This window comes from Anser brachyrhynchus (assembly GCF_964034855.1).
Source record: "Anser brachyrhynchus genome assembly, chromosome: W".
Lineage (NCBI taxonomy): Eukaryota > Metazoa > Chordata > Aves > Anseriformes > Anatidae > Anser > Anser brachyrhynchus.
The window spans coordinates 16,633,020-16,651,562 of NC_137704.1; the positions used below are offsets into that span (position 1 = coordinate 16,633,020).

Genomic DNA, 18,543 nt, shown 5'->3' on the forward strand with positions numbered 1-18,543 from the left:
TATTCATGATTGTGAAACATGTGCTGCAATCAAGCAAGCCAAACGGTCAAAGCCTCTTTGGTATGGAGGACGATGGCTGAAATATAAATATGGAGAGGCCTGGCAGATTGATTACATCACACTCCCTCAAACCCGCAATGGCAAGCGCCACGTACTTACAATGGTGGAAGCAACCACCAGATGGCTGGAAACATATCCTGTGCCCCTTGCCACCGCCCGGAACACTATCCTGGGCCTTGAAAAGCAAGTCCTATGGTGACCGCTGCTCAGGGCTGGACTGGGCATCGGTCAGCAGGTCGTGAGCAATTGCATTGTCTATCATTTGCTTTGTAAATATTGTGAGAAACAATCTGCAGCCAATAACAAAGGCTCAGGCGAGGATCTCAGTGAAGCAGCATTTTTATTTGCAATTGCAATGGTGGGCATCCTGCAAGCAGGAGTGCACAGCAAAAGTATTTCATAACCTTATATTCCCTATTACCTGATGCTTGATTCCTCCCCCGTTTGCTCGTTGGCTGAGTACTACAGGTTCACAAACTACTCAACGCTTTTTGCTATACCATATATGTAAAATTAAATTTGACTAACCATTACTTTCTCCTTTACCTTTCTTTTCCTTCTTCTCTCGTGACTAGAGGGCCTGTGATTTTTTGGTTTTACTGATTTTGCACTGCTCATCCCGCTTTTCTTAGCTATCCTCCAGATTTTGAGACAGTGGGACCTTCCCCTTATCTGCTTAACATACTCCCCACTGCTATGCCACTGTCATGCCTGCACAATCCCTTTTGAATATGCAAGGTTAGTGGAATTTTCCACTGCAAAAACACAACTTTGTTTCTCACAATTCCCCCCTCTTCTTTTCTTACTCCTATTGCTTTTGCACCTCTTCACATCCCCCACTCTTGAGTTTTTCCAGCATTAGGGTGCAATATTTTTCTTTGGATGTCATGGGACATGACAGATACACAATGTCATTATTACTAGAAAACTAACAAAGAGTTGCTTGAGCCATTCCCATCCAGGCAACCACGAGGTCGGTTTTTCCCAAATGTCTCTAAATCCCCAGGAAGTGTCATCTTGGACCACCTCATGCAAGATCTTGGTTTTCTCCCAAATATTTTTGAAATCAGTCTCAGTTCGCCTCATTTGGTCTACATAAATACAGCAACTGGCATTAATTATAGTGCGACCCCCTCCTTGCAAGGCCAGTAATCCATTAGATTCTGGAGTACTGTCTTTGATAGAATTGTCACCTCCTCTTGCAGTACCTGGATCTCATCCAGAGTGTTATTTTCTAATTCTTCAGCTATGGCTGAGATATTCAGAGTAGCTTTTTCTAATTCACTCACCCCTAACCAAGGGATAAACCACCTCGCGAAACTGTGAAACACCTTTCCTCTCTCCACTAGAGGATTAATTCAAGTCCTCTTGATTCTGCATAGGTAGGTCTCAAGGAGGCCTGTGCTTTGGCTTTGCATAGCCTCAATAATGGTTACGTTCAGAATTATTGCCCCCAGGGTGCAAGCTCCTTTCCATCCTAGGGGCAACACTTTCCTGGCCCTATTACCACATAGCCAATACCACCCTTTGCCATTCGGGACTGGCCATCCGGTTAACGAATGATTCCCGCGCTGTGTTTGGCGTGCATTATATATATTAGCATTCCCATAGTTACCATATTAGGTACAGTATAGATAATTCCCCACCTCACAGGTAACATTTCCACACCCAAGATCAGTATTATTGCCCCCTGAATTTCCATCGGTATGAAGAATGATCTGGGAACACTCTAATTCTATGTAATCCAACTCTTTTCCCCAATAACACATGGTATTCATTATTTTTTTCCTAAGGAGAAGTTAAACTTTAGTTTACAACTATGATTTGCACCCCCTCCTAATTTTTAATTTTAAAGGACTACAGGAACAGTCTCCCAGGTCTCAGGATCAACTGATGTCCTCACCCCGGATGTAATGAGTGTAATGAGTCCACCATTTCTCAGCTGTTCTTACTGTCGTCTCAGTAGTCAGGAGTACTTGGAACGGTCAGTCCCACTCAGGTTGCAATTCCCTCCATGTTCGTATCAGAAACCAAACTCCTGCTTGGTATGGATGGATTGGGACTTCCAAGGGTGGGGTCTGAGCTAACAATCCACGGGTCCTGAGAGATGACAAAGAGGACGACAGATCAAGTATATAGTTTTTAAGAAAAGCATCTTTTGTCTCGAATTGAGGTAATTCATTCCCTTTGTCCAGGTATGTCAATCCAAATAATATTTCATATGGTGAAACTCCCACATCTTTTCTTGGCGCCGTTTGAATTCGGAGGAGTGCCAAAGGTAAGCACTTCGTTCAGGGGAGACAAGTTTCCAGAACTTGGTCAATTGCTTCTTTACTGTCTGATTCATCTGCTCCACCCTTCCAGAAGAGGAAGAATGTCAAGGAGCATGAAATTCCCATTTCATTCCTAAAGTCCGCATTAGCCCTTGCAATATTTGTGATGTAAAGTGACTTCCTTGATCAGAGTCAATATTTTCAATGAGTCCATACCTGGGAATTATCTGTTCTAGAATTACCTTAGCTACCACGCTTGCAGTAACAGATACTAAAGGGAAAACTTCCACCCACCCTGACAAGTGATTGACCAAGACCAGCAAGTATTTAAATCTACCTGCTCTAGGGAGTTCTGTAAAATCGACCGGTACACTTTGGAAGGGTCGAATTCCTGGTTCTTGCCCCCTTTTGGGCTGTCTGTGGATAATTTTCCTATTTACCTTTTAACATACTACACAACTCCTGCATTATTGTTTAGCCAGAGTATATATATGTTCCTACACGTACATAACTCCACAGCACAGCGTCACACATTGCTTGAACTCCCCAATAACTACCTTAAGTAAAACAGTTAATATTTGCCTCATTAGTGCTTTATTCATCATTTCTCTCCCATCAGGGAGTATCCATTTTCCTTTGAACTCCGTGGCTCCTAATTCTTTAAAAACCTCTCTCTCTTTTTCACTAAATATGTGCTTTTCCGGTGGGGAGGGTACTTCACATATAAGATAATTTATAGTGATTTCTGACTGCAAGGCCGCCTCCTGGGCTTTTTCATCTGTTACACAGTTCCCTCCAGCCGTGACTGAATTTCTGGGAAGGAACAACTGCATGTATCAGTACAGGCTGGGGGATGACCTGCTGGAGAGGAGCTCTGCGGAGAAGGACCTGGGGGTCCTGGTGGACGACAGGTTGGCCGTGAGCCAGCAGTGTGCCCTGGTGGCCAGGAGGGCCAATGGGATCCTGGCGTGCATTAAAATGAGTGTGGCCAGCAGGTCAAGGGAGGTGATCCTCCCCCTCTACTCTGCCCTGGTCAGGCCTCATCTGGAGTACTGTGTCCAGTTCTGGGCTCCCCGGTCCAAAAAAAGACAGGGATCTCCTGGGAAGAGTCCAGCGGAGGGCCACAAAGATGATACGGGGCCTGGAGCATCTTCCCTATGAAGAAAGGCTGAGAGACCTGGGTCTGTTCAGCCTGGAGAAGAGAAGACTGAGAGGGGATCTTATCAATGTTTACAAATACCTTAAGTGTGGGAGACAGAGGGATTTGGCCAACCTCTTTTCAGTGGTTTGTGGGGACAGGACAAGGGGCAATGGCCACAAAATGGATCACAGGAAGTTCTGCACCAACACGCGAAAGAACTTCTTCATGGTGAGGGTGACGGAGCACTGGAACAGGCTGCCCAGGGAGGTTGTGGAGTCTCCTTCTCTGGAGATATTTAAGGCCCGTCTGGATGCCTACCTGGGCAACCTGCTCTAGGGAACCTGCTTTGGCAGGGGGGTTGGATCCGATGATCTCTTGAGGTCCCTTCCAACCCCTACAATTCTGTGATTCTGTGATTCTGTGATTCCCTTTCTGGTGACCTTTTATATGCACTATTGCAATTCCAGTAGGTAATAATAAATTATCTAGGACTTGCTTTGCAAGCTCTTGGTGGACCAATTCCTTCCCCTTACTACTGATCAACCCACGCTCCTCCCAGATGTTACCAAAGGTATGAACCACCCCATATTCATATCTCAAATCGGTATAGATGATTCCCTCTTTTCCTTCAAGAAGTTTGAGTGCCTGTTTCAAAGCATATGATTCACATATTTGGGCTGACCAGTTATTGGGCAATCGGCCCATCTCTTTTACTTCTTCACTAAATCCATCAACTATAGCTTATCAAAGAATCACAGAATCACAGAATGTTAGGGATTGGAAGGGACCTTGAAAGATCATCTAGTCCAATCCCCCTGCCAGAGCAGGAACACCTAAATCACATCACACAGGAATGCGTCCAGGTGGGTTTTGAATGCCTCCAGAGAACGAGACTCCACAACCCCCCATGGCAGCCTGTTCCAGTGTTCTGTCACGTTCACCGTGAAAAAGCTTCTTCTCACATTTAAGTGGAACCTCCTATGTTCCAGCTTGTACCCATTGCCCCTTGTCTCATCATTAGATGTCACTGAGAAGAGCCTGGCTCCATCCTCCTGACACTCACCCTTTACATATTTATAAACATTAATAAGGTCACCCCTCAGTCTCCTCTTCTCCAAACTAAAGAGACCCAGCTCCCTCAGCCTTTCCTCATAAGGGAGATGCTCCACTCCCTTAATCATCTTTGTGGCTCTGCGCTGGACTCTCTCAAGCGATTCCCTGTCCTTCTTGAACTGAGGGGCCCAGAACCGAATGCAATATTCCAGATGCGGTCTCACCAGGGCAAAGTAGAAGGGGAGGAGAACCTCTCTCGACCTACTAACCACACTCCTCCTAATACACCCCAGGATGCCATTGACCTTCTTGGCCACAAGGGCACAGTGCTGGCTCATGGTCATCCCGCTGTCCACCAGGACCCCCAGGTCCCATTTCCTCTACGCTGCTCTCCAGCAGGGCAGTCCCCAACTTATACTGCTACCTGGAGTTGTTCTTGCCCAGATGCAGGACTCTACGCTTGCCCTTATTATATTTCATTAAATTTCTCCCTGCCCAACTCTCCAGCCTGTCTAGGTCTCGCTGGATGGCAGCACAGCCTTCTGGTGTGTCAGCCACTCCTCCCATCTTAGTGTCATCAGCAAACTTGCTGACAGTGCACTCTATTCCCTCATCCAAGCCATTGATGAATATATTGAACAATACTGGTTCCAGTACCGACCCTTGAGGGACTCCACTAGATACAGGCCTCCAACTAGACTCTGTCCCATTGACCACAACTCTCTGGCTTCTTTTCTTCAGCCAGTTCACAGTCTACCTCACTACCCGATCATCCAGACCACACTTCCTCAGTTTAGCTGCAAGGATGCTGTGGGAGACGGTGTCAAATGCTTTACTGAAATCAAGATAGACCACGCCCACTGCTTTACCATCATCTATCCACCTGGTTATGTCTTCATAAAAGGCTATCAGGTTGGTCAAGCACGACTTCCCCTTGGTGAAGCCACGTTGACTGCCCCTAATGACCTTTTTATCCTTGATATGTCTAGAGACAATGCCAAGTTGTTCCTTCACCTTACCAGGGATGGAGGTGAGGTTGACCGGTCTATCGATACCCGTGTCCTCCTTCTTGCCCTTTTTGAAGACTGGAGTGACATTTGTTTTCCTCCAGTCCTCAGGCACCTCTCCCGTTCCCCACAACTTACCAAAGATGATGGAGAGTGGCCTATCAATGACTGCTGCCAGCTCCCTCAGCACCCGCATGTGCATCCCATCAGGACTCATGGATTTATGGATGTCCAGCTTACTTAATCGGTCCTTAACCCAGTCCTCATCCACCAAGGCAAACTCCTCCTTTATCCCAACTTCCTCTGGGGCCTCAGGGGTACGAGGCTCCTCAGGACAGCCTCCGGCATTATAGACAGAGACACAGAAGGCATTCAGTAACTCCGCCTTCTCTTTATCTTCTGTCACCAGGGCACCCACCTCATTCATCAGTGGGCTTACATTGCCTCTAGTGTTAGTTTTATCTGCAGTGTATTTGAAGAATCCCTTTCTGTTGTCCTTGACCCCTCTTGCAAGGTTTAATTCTAAGGAGGCCTTAGCTTTCCTAGTTGCCTCCCTACATCCTCTGACAACAGTCTTATGTTCCTCCCAAGTGGACAGCCCCTCCTTCCATGATCTGCAGACTCTCCTCTTCCACTTGACTTTGCCCAGCAGTTCCCTGTTTAACCATGCAGGTCTCCTGGCTCTCTTTCTTGACTTCCTACCTGTTGAGATGCTCTGATCTTGAGCTTGGAAGAAGCAGTCCTTGAATGTTTACCAACTATCCTGGGCCCCTTTTCCTTCAAGTACCTTGTCCCATGGGATTTCCCCTAGCAATTGCTTGAAAAGGCCAAAGTTGGCCCTACTGAAGTCCAGGGTTGTGATTCTGCTTGGTGTTTTGTTCCTGCCACATGAGATCCTGAACCATCTCATGATCGCTGCAACCAAGGCTGCCCTCAACCTTCATCTCTTCAACCAGCCCCTCCTTGTTAGTGAGGACAAGATCCAGCAGCGCTCCTCTCCTAGATGGCACATCCACCAATTGCATCAGGAAGTTATCAGCAGTGCACTGGAGGAACCTCCTGGACTGCAGATGGCTGGCTGAGTAGGCCTTCCAGCAAATGTCAGGGTAGTTGGGCATGTACTTGCAAGGCTACTATCAGCTGATTCTAGAAGGCCTCATCAACTTCTTCACCCTGATCTGGTGGCCTGTAATAGACACCCACAACAGTATCCCCCATGCCAGCCTGTCCCTTAACTCTCATCCACAGATTCTCAACTCGCTCCTCATCCGCCCCTGGACAGTACTCAATACATTGTAGTTGCTCTCTCATGTAAAGAGCAAATCCGCCACCTCGCCTTGCTGGCCTGTCTTTCCTGAGAAGGACATAACCATCCATGACCACATTCCAGTCATGTGAGCTGTTCCACCATGTCTCTGTAATTGCCACCAGATCATAATCTCCTGACTAAGCAATATAAATATATATATATATATATTATACCTCTTTCCCTGAACTACCCTTGAGGATCCATATCCCCCCTCATCCCCCCTACTCCTGGGTGAATACTCCTTGAAAAGTCCTTGGCTTAGTGTAAGCACTGCTCTGCAACAATTAAAACATCAGCGCGTTATCAACACTCTTCTCATCCTAAATCCCAAACACAGCACCCTACCAGCTACTAGGAGGAAAATTAACTCTATCCTAGCTGAAACCAGGACAGGGATAAGGCCCAGGAGGGAAGAGGGGCACAAGAAAGTTGGTTAATATTCAAGGGTCACAGTATTGGGTTTGCGTGATAAGGGTTTGGTAGCAGGGGGCTGCAGGGGTGGCCTCTGTGAGAAGAGTCCAGAAGCTGCCCCATGCTAGATAAGGGCCAGTTTCAGCTGTGTCCAAAAGGGACCAGAGCTGAGCCAATGAGAGACATTGGTTGTGAAGAAGTTTGACTCCTAGAGTCAGTCAGCCAGTGCCCAGCTCTCTTAGTCAATATCGTCTTAACCTGGTGTGGAGTAGTAACTATGAGACGACCCCCAAAGGTTAATTTCCTGCTTTCTTCCCCCAGAATAGCAGTTGCTGCTACAGCTTGGAGACATTCAGGCCATCCTCTGGAAACTGGGTCCAGCAGTTTAAAGAACTAAGCCATTGGCTGCCACTCATCCCCCCCACTCCCGGGCGAATACTCCCAATGCTGCTCCCCGATCCACAGTAGAGAACAGATAAAAAGGCTTATTTAATGCGGGAAGAGCTAAGACTGGTGGTGTGATTAAGCTCTGCTTCAGTTTTTTCTAATAACTCCTTTTCCTCTTCTGTCCATTCAAGTATATTAGACTCCTCCTCTAATAATTTAAGACACAACCCTTTTGTCTTCTGAGCATATGCTTCTATCCATTATCGACGATATGCCATTAACCCCAAAAACTTTCTCAGTTCTTTCTTAGTTTTGGGTAGGGGTAGCTCAACAGTTCCCTGAATCCTCTCTGGATTTATTCTTCATTTTCCCTCAGACACTAGATGGATGCCCTAAATACCTGACTTCTCTTTCCACATACTGCAATTTATTTTTTGATACTCTCAAGCCCTGTTTTCCCAGAAAGTCGAATAGCTTGTTAGTGGCTTCCTTCACAACTGTTTTCTCCTGTCCTGACAATAAAAGATCATCCACATATTGTAACAGTAACACCTCCTTTGGAGGTTGGAATTGCTCCAAAATCTGTCCTAGAACTTGCCCAAATAAATTTGGTGACTCTGTAAACCCCTGAGGTAATACTCTCCATCTGTATTGTTGCTTCCGCTCCATTTCAGGGTCTTCCCACTCAAAGGTGAATATATCTTTGCTCTCAGGATCTGAGGGAACCCCATTAATAACACCGATATTCCAGTCTAATAACTTACTATTCCAGTGGCCAATTTCATCATCAAATCCCTTCCCAACAAGTCAGTCCATTCCTTGGGTACATACAATAACTGCACAGTGATCATTTTATCCCCTAGTCTCAGCTTGGTGTCCCCAAAAAGTAGCACTGTTGTCCCAGTTCCTTCTACCCCCATCACCTTCAGGGTTTCATTAGTTAAATTAAGGCCTGATACTTTACGGGCCAGCAATGACCTAGCTGCCCCAGTGTATTAGGTTTACGTGGCAAGGTTCTGGTAGCAGGGGGCCTGCAGCAGTGGCCTCTGTGAGAAGAATCCAGCAGCTGCCCCATGTTAGATAAGGGCCGGTTTCATCTGGCTCCAAAGGGGCCCACTGCTGCCTTGAGCCAAGCCGTGAGCCATGTAATTTGTGCCTCTGTGAGAGCATATTTAAGAAAGGGAAAAAAAACCTGCTGCACCACAGCATCTGGGAGGGAGAGGAGTGAGAAACAGCCCAGCAGAGACCAAGGTCAGTGAAGAAGGAGGGGGAGGAGGTGCTCCAGGCACCAGAGCTGAAGTTCCCCTGTGGCCTGTGGAGAGGCCCATGGTGGAGCAGGCCGTCCCCCTGCAGCCCATGGGTACAACGGTGGTGCAGATCTCCACACTGCAGCCCGTGGAGGAGCCTACGGTGGAGCATGTGATCGGGGGGGAGGGGGGGGAAAATCTGCTGCCTGTGAGGGTCCGATGCTGGAGCAAACTGCTCCTGACGGATGGACCCCGCGGCACAGACCCACACCTGGAGCAGCTCTCAAAGAGCCGCTGCCCCTGGAGAAACCCACACAGGACCAGCCTAGGAAGGTCCGTAACCCGTGGGAGGGACCCCACGCCAGAGCAGGGGAGAGAGCGACCCTGAAGGAGTGGTGGAAATGAAGCACCACGGACTAACCACAGTCCCCACTCCGCCCCCCCCCCCCCCCCCCCCACTCAGGGCAGGGAAGATGTGAAAGAGAGTGGATGGGGGAAGGTGCCCTCAGCTTCTTTGTTTCTCACTGCTCCAGCCCATCAGCAGTAGGCAATAAATTTTATTAATCTTCCTATGCTAAGTCTGTTTTACCCATGACGATAATTGTAGAGTGATCTCCCTGTCCTTATCTCAACCCTTGAGACCTTTTCATTTGTCAAGGGCTCTTAGTGGGACTAGCTTTCTGAGAAGCCCTGACTCCCCTATTCTGAATTTATAATAGCAAACAATTTCTCCTCCTTCTTCCACTCCGGATACTCCTATTTGAAGCAGATGGCTCGGACACTCTTCAAACATCTTCTCAAAGGTTGTCCCTGCTAGGATTTATGTTGCAATACAGGTAGCTTCCCTTGCATGCCATTCCTTCATCTCTCTTTGTCTCCCTTCCATCCTGGGCCTGACTTCCTCTGAAAGTTTTCTTCCTCTTTCTCCAATCCTCTGCCTCACTACCTGGTCCACTGTGAAGACCGTTAGTTTCGCTCTCTGCTGTTCCTTCTCATCTCCCCTCCTGACATACACTTCTGGGCCTCTCGCAGGAGGGTTTCCAGAGACTGTTTGCTCCATCCTTCCACCTTCTGGAGCCTTTTCTCTATATCTGGCCAGGCTTTAATCACAAAATGAACTTTCAAGAGCCCTTGGGCTACCGGGTCCTCAGGATTCATCCCCAAGTTGTGTGTTGTTATTATCCCAGTTGGATAAGCGGATATTTCTGCTCTATCAGAATTACTCCCTGTCCAGGGGTGGTTGGTTCTTTCTCATTCTTGCATAGCTGCCCGCCTAATCAGTCCCCTCCAAAACATTCTTCTCCAGTGAATAACATAAACAAGATTGACATCGTTCTCCCCCCCTCCCCCCAGGAATACAGATTAGGCCTTAGAAACTAACTGTTCTGCTAATCCCGTAGGGTCCTCAATTAAAGATTTCATTTCCTTCTTAAAATTCCTAGCCTCTCTGCTGATAAGGGTGGGGGTGGGGGTGTGGGGGGGGAGTTCACATAACCTATTTGTCCTTGCCTCACTGGGGCCTCCCTAAGAGAATACGTAGGAGTGTTAATACTGTTACTATCAGGGAAGGAGAAATTCTCAGTATCTCTTCTACACTGTTCTAAGTCTTGCCAGAGCCTAGAATGCACTCCTTCTCTAGGGACAGTGTTAATTGCAGTCCCTGGCTCCCTTCCTGGAGCGGCGGCTGCTGCTGCTGCCAGTGCAATATTAGGATTATAGGGAGGGGGTTAATTATCCAAGGATTCCCATCGACCCTTCCTTCTCTCTGACTCCTCTTTCTCCTGGTCCTGACTCTTTTTCAATAAAAACTGACTTACCCCCTGCACCCAGCAAGCATCATAACATGACTCCTTTGAAAAAGGAGTCTTACTGTTTACATATAAATGTAAAGCCTGAATTTTCATCAGACCCATATTTTGGCCAAAATACCGCTGTTTCCTTAATCGGTTCCTTTGTCCAGATTAATACACAGTATTTAATCATTCTCTTGTTATAATTTCCTCTAATGTTGGGATTATTTTTCCAATTCCTTATCATTCTTCCTGAAGGACTATCGGTAGGCACTGCCCCAGGGATATCTCCCTGTCCCCTGGAACCCTTAATGCCCATTTTTCCTAGCCCCTGTAAATGTGACTGACAAGACTCTTCCTTTCTTCCTTCTACCTCTTGCTACGTCCATATCCAACCACGCTCCTCGCGGAGCTACGGAACCATGGATCGGGACCCCGTACTTGCTTTGTACAAAAGTACGTCTCCATCACACTTCACACAAGATTCTTACCCAACCCTCAAGGCAATACTTAATATTTCTTACCTTGGTCTGTGCACAGAGTTACCGGATCAATTCTTAAACCCGGAGTGCCTACCTTCTTCCCTTCCCCACTACTTCATGGATCCTGCCTCTTTAATCAGTCTCGGGCCCTCTGTCAGCTCTCCGCAGAACCGCCACAGTCGATGCACAGGACCGCTGAAATCAGCGGGGCATGCCTTCCTGCTGCTGCGGCGGTGGGGCTCCCTGGTAGGTGACTGGATCCCGGACGAGCCCCCAAATTGTGAGAAACAATCTGCAGCCAATAAAAAAGGCTCGGGCAAGGATCTCAGTGAAGCAGCATTTTTATTTGCAGTTGCAATGGCGGGCGTCCTGCAAGCAGGAGTGCACAGCAGAAGTATATCATAACCTTATATTCTCTATTACCTGATGCTTGATTCCTCCCGTTTGCTCGTTGGCTGAGTACTACAGGTTCACAAACTACTCAACGCTTATTGCTATACTATATATGTATAATTTGATTTGACTAACCATTACTTTCTCCTTTTCCTTTCTTGTCCTTCTTCTCTCGTGACTAGAGGGCCTGTGATTTTTTGGTTTTACTGATTTTGCACTGCTCATCCTGCTTTTCTTAGCTATCCTCCTTATCTTGAGACAGTGGGACCTTCCCCTTATCTGCTTAACATACTCCCCACTGCTATGCCACTGTCATGCCTGCACAATCCCTTTTGAATATGCAAGGTTAGTGGAATTTTCCACTGCAAAAACACAACCTTGTTTCTCACACCAGTGAGCTAACATATGATGATGGTGCACTCCGTACAAACTTCTGCCACATGGGTCATGTACACTTGACTTCATCTGGATCTTTGGATAGCTGTTCCTTGCCTAGGTCATCATAAATCACCTCCAGCACAGCTAATTCCCTCAGGTACTGTATTTCCCTCTCCATGGTGGTCCACTCGCCTGGTTGACATACGACATTGTCCTGGTTTTCGCTAGGATAGTTAGTTTTCCTCCTAATAGCTGGTAGGGTGCTATGTTTTGGATTTAGGATGAGAATAATGCTGATATCACACTGATGCTTTAATTGTTGCAGAGCAGTGTTTACACCAGGCCAAGGACTTTTCAGCTTCTGGCTCTGTCCTGCAAGCGGGTAGGCTGGGGATGCAGCAGGAGCTGGGAGGGGACAGACCCAGGACAGCTGACCCAAACTGGCCAAAGGGGTATTCCATACCATCTGACATCATGCTGAACAACATATAGGGGTGGCTAGCCGGGGTGGGGGAGCCGGCTGCTCAGGGATAGGCTGGGCATCGGTCAGCAGATGGTGAGCAATTGTATTGTGCATCACTTGTTTTGTGCACATTATTATTATTATTATTATTATTATTATTATTATTAATTTTCTGTCCTAATAAACTGTCTCTATCTCAACCCACAGGCTTCAGTTTCTCTTTTCTGTCCCCCATCCCAGAGAGGGAGGGGGGATGGTGAGCAAATGGCTGTGTGGTGTTTAGCTGCCAGCCAGGTTAAACCACGAGTCCTTTTGGTGCCCAATGTGGGGCACGAAGGGTTGAGATAATGACAGATCTGACAAGACTGTGTTAAAACAAGATTCTGATAAGCATTACATCAGTTTAATACTTACTAATCACAGTGCTGATTTCTGTGATCTCAAGTCTGCTCTGCCTGTTTTCCAAATTGAGTTATATAGCACTTTACTTACTGTATGTGTTGCTTATCACTTCTGGGGGTTTGTACAGGGTTATTATTTTGCTGTGCTGTGTAACACTGGCTTATGATATGATAAAATTACCGGCCATGAGACTAATCTGGTATTTGTACTCAGCATTGTCATCAACTCCATACTTTGGGAACCCTACCTCAGAAACTATTAATAATTATACCTTTCACGCTTTTTCTTCAGGGAGCCAGTCTATGGAGGGGTCAGGGGAAGATGGTTTTTCCCATTTGTTCACTCTCCCTTTCTTCTCGTCCAGACGAGTTACGGTATCTTTCCAAAACTTCGAATATCCTTGGGATGTTCAGACCAGCATGTTCTCATTGTTATGTGTCCTGAATGCACTTCAGGTTTTAGTCTAAGGTTAAACAACTTCTTAGGAATGCCATCCAGAGATCTGTCCTGAGGCAGGATAGTTATGAGTGGCAGGGAGTGTGGGAGGATATGGGCAGGCATCTAGAGCAGTGGGCACCCCCAGTGCTTTGGAAATTCACCCCCGAACAACTGTAAAATCCTAAAAAACTGGTAGAGTGTTTCAAAAGGTGTGTCATCACCCTGGCAGTACCAGACATACAGAAATCACTGCAGCGTGCTGGGGCTTGGCCTATGCTTACGGAGCTGCGCTCAATGCCAATATAACCCCAGTGACAAGCCCGGCGGCCACTTCAACCCCTGAGGCAGGCCCAGCGGCCACTCCAAGCCCTAAAACGGGCCCCAAGGCTGAGCCAGGGAAACAAACTGTACCAGTGTCCGTTGCACCCGTAACCAAGGTGAAAAAATGGTATAGAGAGTCAGGTCATTTAGAACAAAGAGAGTCTTCTGCTAGGTCTGGGTATAGAGAAGTCGAGGCTGGGCCATCAGAGGAGTAGGAGGATGAAGATGTCGCAAAAACAGCAGTATCTAGCCGAAACCTATACGAGCGTGAGCTACGAGATGTGCTCAAAGATTTCGGTCACTGTATAGGTGAGCAGCTTGTCACCTGGCTGCTCTGGTGCTGGGACACTGGAGCCAATTGTGTGGAATTAGAGGACAGGGAAGCCAGGCGGCTGGGATCCCTTGCTAGAGACGCAGGCATTGACAAAGCAATTGGAGATGGAGCACGTTTTCACAGCCTCTGGAGGCGTCTCCCGTCAGCTGTGAAGGAAAGGTATCCCTTCAAGGAAGAACTCGTATGTCTACCAGGCAAATGGACCACTATGGAGAAGGGAAGCCAGTACCTGAGGGAATTATCCATATGGGAGGTGATTTATGAGAATTTATTTTCCTCCCCACCTGTAAAAACCAGTGTCTCAGCTATCAGGGGTAAGCGTCCTTCTGTGCAAGGAAGACGATATAATGGGTACACACCCCATGCCACCCTGTGGGTTTACCACGTGTGACCATGCAGAGGACATGAGAAAATGGGATGGAAAATCTACCTCGACCCTAGAGGCGCGGGTACGTGAGTTGCAAGGAAAAACAACCACAAAAAGGGGTTCTCTGAGAAACTTGCTGCTCATATTTCCAGCAGGCAGTCCCCCAGACACAGTGATGAATATTCTGACCAGGATTAGAGGGGCCCTGCCTCCAGCCAGGGGGAGGAAAGGGACAATCGGGTTTATTGGACTGTGTGGATTCGATGGCCTGGCAGGTCAGACACACAGAAGTATAAGGCTTTAGCAGACACCGGTGCACAGTGTACTGTAATGCCATCAAGCTATAAAGGGCCAGAACCCATCTGTATTTATGGAGTGATGGGGGGATCCCAGCAGTTAACTGTATTGGAGGCTGAAGCGAGTCTAACCGGTAATGAGTGGCAAAAGCACCCTATTGTGACTGGGCGGGATGCTCCGTGCATCCTTGGCATAGACTCAGAAGAGGATTTTTCAAGGACCCAAAAGGGTTCCGGTGGGCTTTTGGCATAGCTGCCTTAGAGACAGAGGACATTAAAGAACTGTCTACCTTGCCCTGTCTCTCAGAGGACCCTTCTGCTGTGGGGCTGCCGAGGGTCAAAGAACAGCAAGTGCCAATCGCTACCACAGTGGTGCACCGGTGGCAACATTGCACTAACCAACACTACCTGATTCCCATCCATAAGCTAATTCATTGTGGTGGTTTTACCGTGCTAGGCAGCTGAACACCACAACCGCTCTCTCCCTCCCCCTCCTTAGATGAGGAGGGGAAGAAGTAAAGGAAAGAACAACTCACGGGTTGAGGTAAGGATGATTTAATTAAAGGAAAAAAAATAATTATTAAGGAAAGATTATTATTAATTAAACAATTTAACTAAACAATTTAACTAAACAATTAACAATTTAACTAAAGGGGAAAAAAAGGAAAGGGGAAAAGGGAGGGGGAAAGGGAAAACCAAGCGAAACAAGCAAAGGCTATGTGGAAGTGCAGAGGAAAGAAATTACTCTCTATTTCCCACAAATGAGCGATGCTTGACCACGTCCTTGAAGCAGGGCCTCAACGCACGTAGCCGGTGTTCGGGAAGAGGACAGACGTTTTCACAACGAGAGCCCACCCCTCCCCTCTTCCTCCTTTTTCCACCTTTTATTGCTGAGTGTGACATCATATGGTATGGAATATCCCTTTGGTTGGTTTAGGTCAGCTGCCCTGGTGATGTTTCTTTTCTCACATCTTTGCCCACCCCTAGGGGGGTTAGAGAGAGTCCTGATGCTGTGCCAGCACTGCTCAGCAGCAGACACAACACTGGTGTGATACCACTGCTGTTTTAGCTACGAGTGCAGAGCACAGCACTGTATGGGCTGCTGCAGGGAAAGTTAACATCCCAGCCCGACCCAGTACAACCTCCACCCCTTATTCCATAACATTTGTGTCACTCTCAGGTCCCCCATACTTTAGCATGTAAGTATTCTCATCACCGTTGTTCCTTGTCCTTTAACAGATTGATAGGTAAGTACATCTTTTCATTCCATAGGTCTTTCTGAAAAAAAGTTCATAAGAACTGTTGACGATTTAGTCTTCATCTGCCAAAGTGGTCACTCAGGGCAGGCGGAGTTGGATGTCTGGACGCCAGCACCAGCTTAGCTCAAGTCCTTGTTGCACTTGCCCGGTTCCTTGCAAAGATGACCTGTCGTTGATCCTGCAGTGTCTTTCTACAACACATAACTTTATAGATTACAGATTAGTTTTCTCCCAAGGTTAAATCTCCTTGAGACACGCACCCAATATCCCCATTCTTTTGCATGACCCACCAGGTATACCCCGGTCCTTGGGCAAAGACAATCCCACAAGGGGGTTTGCCTTTTCCTGAGGCAGGAGCATCCCACATCGCCTTCCCCATCCACTTTCCTACATGCACTACGGGGACTTTAGCTCCTTTCACCGTGTGTAGGGGTTTTGTTTTGGCAGGACCAGCATGGCTGTCAGACCCCCTGTGGTTAACTAGCCAAGTGGCTTCTGGTAGATTTATGTCCCATTGTTTCCATGTCCCAGCACCCAAGGCTCGTAACATAGTCTTTAACAGTCCATTGTACCTCTCAACCTTCCCAGAGGCTTGTGGGTGATAAGGGATGTGATGCACCCACTCAATACCATTCCTCTTGGCCCAGGAGGTGACCAAATTGCTTCGGAAATGACTGCCATTGTCAGACTCAATTCTTTCTGGTGTACCATGACGCCACAGTACTTGCCTTTCTAAGCCCAAGATTGTGTTTTGGGCCGTGGCATGGTTTACGGGGTATGTTTCCAGCCACCCAGTAGTTGCTTCTACCGTGGTGAGTATGTACCGTTTGCCTTGGCGGGTTTGTGGGAGTGGTCCGATATAGTCAATTTGCCAGGCCTCACCATATTGAAACCCTAGCCACCTCCCCCTGTTCCAGGGAGATTTTACCTTCATGGCTCTCTTGATTGCAGCACAGGTCTCACACTCAAGGGTAACCTGTGTGATGGCCTCAGTGGTGAGGTCCACCCCTCGATCACGAGCCCATCTGTATGTGGCATCCCTCCCCAGATGTCCTGATGTTTCATGGGCCCATCGAGCTACAAACAGCTCACCCTTACGTTCCCAGTCCAGATCCACCTGAGCCACATCAATTTTTGAAGCTCGATCCACTTCTTCGTTGTTCTGATGTTCTTCAGTTGCGCGGCTCTTGGGCATGTGGGCATCTACATGACGTACTTTTACATCCAGGTTTTCTACCCAAGCAGCAATATCTTGCCACAGGGTGGCAGCCCAGATAGGTTTACCTCTGCGCTGCCAGTTGCTCTGTTTCCATTGCTGCAGCCACCCCCACAGAGCATTTGCCACCATCCATGAGTCAGTGTAGAGATACAGTACTGGCCATTTTTCTCTTTTGGCAATTTCTAGGGCCAGTTGTATGGCTCTTACTTCTGCATATTGACTTGACTCGCTTTCCCCTTCCATGGCCTCCAGGACTTGTCGTGTGGGACTCCACACAGCAGCTTTCCATTTCCGATGGCTCCCTACCACACGGCAGGATCCGTCAGTGAACAACACAGACTGCTTTCTGTCTTCTGGCAACTCATTATATGGTGGTGCCTCTTCAGCACGGGTTACCTCTTCTGTCGGCACTCCGAAATCTCTGCTTTCCGGCCAGTCCATGATCTCTTCCAGGATTCCTGGGCGATTAGGTTTTCCCATTCGAGCCTGCTGTGTAATTAACGCTATCCACTTATTCCACGTAGCATCAGTTGCATGCTGTGTAGTGGGAATTTTCCCTTTGAACATCCAGTGTAACACAGGTAGCCGTGGTGCCAAGAGGAGCTGTGCTTCTGTACCCACAACTTCTGATGCAGCTCGAACACCCTCATGTGCAGTGAGTATCTCTTTTTCAGTTGGGGTGTAATTGGCTTCTGATCCTCGATAGCCCCGGCTCCAGAAACCCAGAGGTCGACCTCGAGTTTCTTCTGGGGTTTTCTGCCAGAGGCTCCAGGTGAGGCCGTGCTCCCCGGCCGCAGCGTAAAGTATGTTTTGCACAGCTGGTCCGGTACGGACAGGCCCAAGGGCTACCGCACGAGCTATTTCTTGTTTGATTTGTTCAAAAGCCTGTTGTTGGTCGGGGCCCCACTTGAAATAGTTTCTCTTTCGAGTCACTCGATACAGAGGACTCACAAGCTGACTATAGCCTGGAACATGCATTCTCCAGAATCCCACAAGGCCTAGGAAAGCTTGCGTTTCTTTTTTGCTAGTTGGTGGAGACATTGCTGTTATTTTGTTGATCACATCAACAAAAGTTGTGCAGAGGAAAGAAATTACTCTCTACTTCCCACAAATGAGCGATGCTTGACCACGTCCTTGAAGCAGGGCCTCAACGCACGTAGCCGGTGTTTGGGAAGAGGACAGACGTTTTCACAACGAGAGCCCACCCCTCCCCTCTTCCTCCTTTTTCCACCTTTTATTGCTGAGTGTGACATCATATGGTATGGAATATCCCTTTGGTTGGTTTAGGTCAGCTGCCCTGGTGATGTTTCTTTTCTCACATCTTTGCCCACCCCCAGGGGAATTAGGGAGAGTCCTGATGCTGTGCCAGCACTGCTCAGCAGCAGACACAACACTGGTGTGATACCATTGCTGTTTTAGCTACGAGTGCAGAGCACAGCACTGTATGGGCTGCTGCAGGGAAAGTTAACATCCCACCCCGACCCAGTACATTCATCAACTGGAGAGCCAAGGA

The 18,543-nt window shown here is 47.8% G+C and overlaps 3 protein-coding genes across 4 annotated transcripts in view; 2 read left to right on the forward strand and 1 right to left on the reverse strand.

Moving 5' to 3' along the window:
- LOC308184762 (vasculin-like) overlaps positions 1–18,543 on the forward strand; it is a 463,870-nt gene that overhangs the window by 293,888 nt on the left and 151,439 nt on the right. The window lies entirely within an intron of this gene.
- Positions 1–18,543, forward strand: part of LOC308184759 (E3 ubiquitin-protein ligase RNF38-like) — a 267,624-nt gene that overhangs the window by 217,169 nt on the left and 31,912 nt on the right. The window lies entirely within an intron of this gene.
- LOC308184730 (uncharacterized protein) overlaps positions 12,715–18,543 on the reverse strand; it is a 43,758-nt gene continuing 37,929 nt past the window's right edge. The window contains exon 2 of the mRNA XM_080572131.1: positions 12,715–18,248. Within this exon, the coding sequence (XP_080428257.1) occupies positions 16,032–18,071 (2,040 nt within the window). The 5' untranslated portion in view covers positions 18,072–18,248 and the 3' untranslated portion in view covers positions 12,715–16,031. The remainder of the gene's footprint in view (positions 18,249–18,543) is intronic.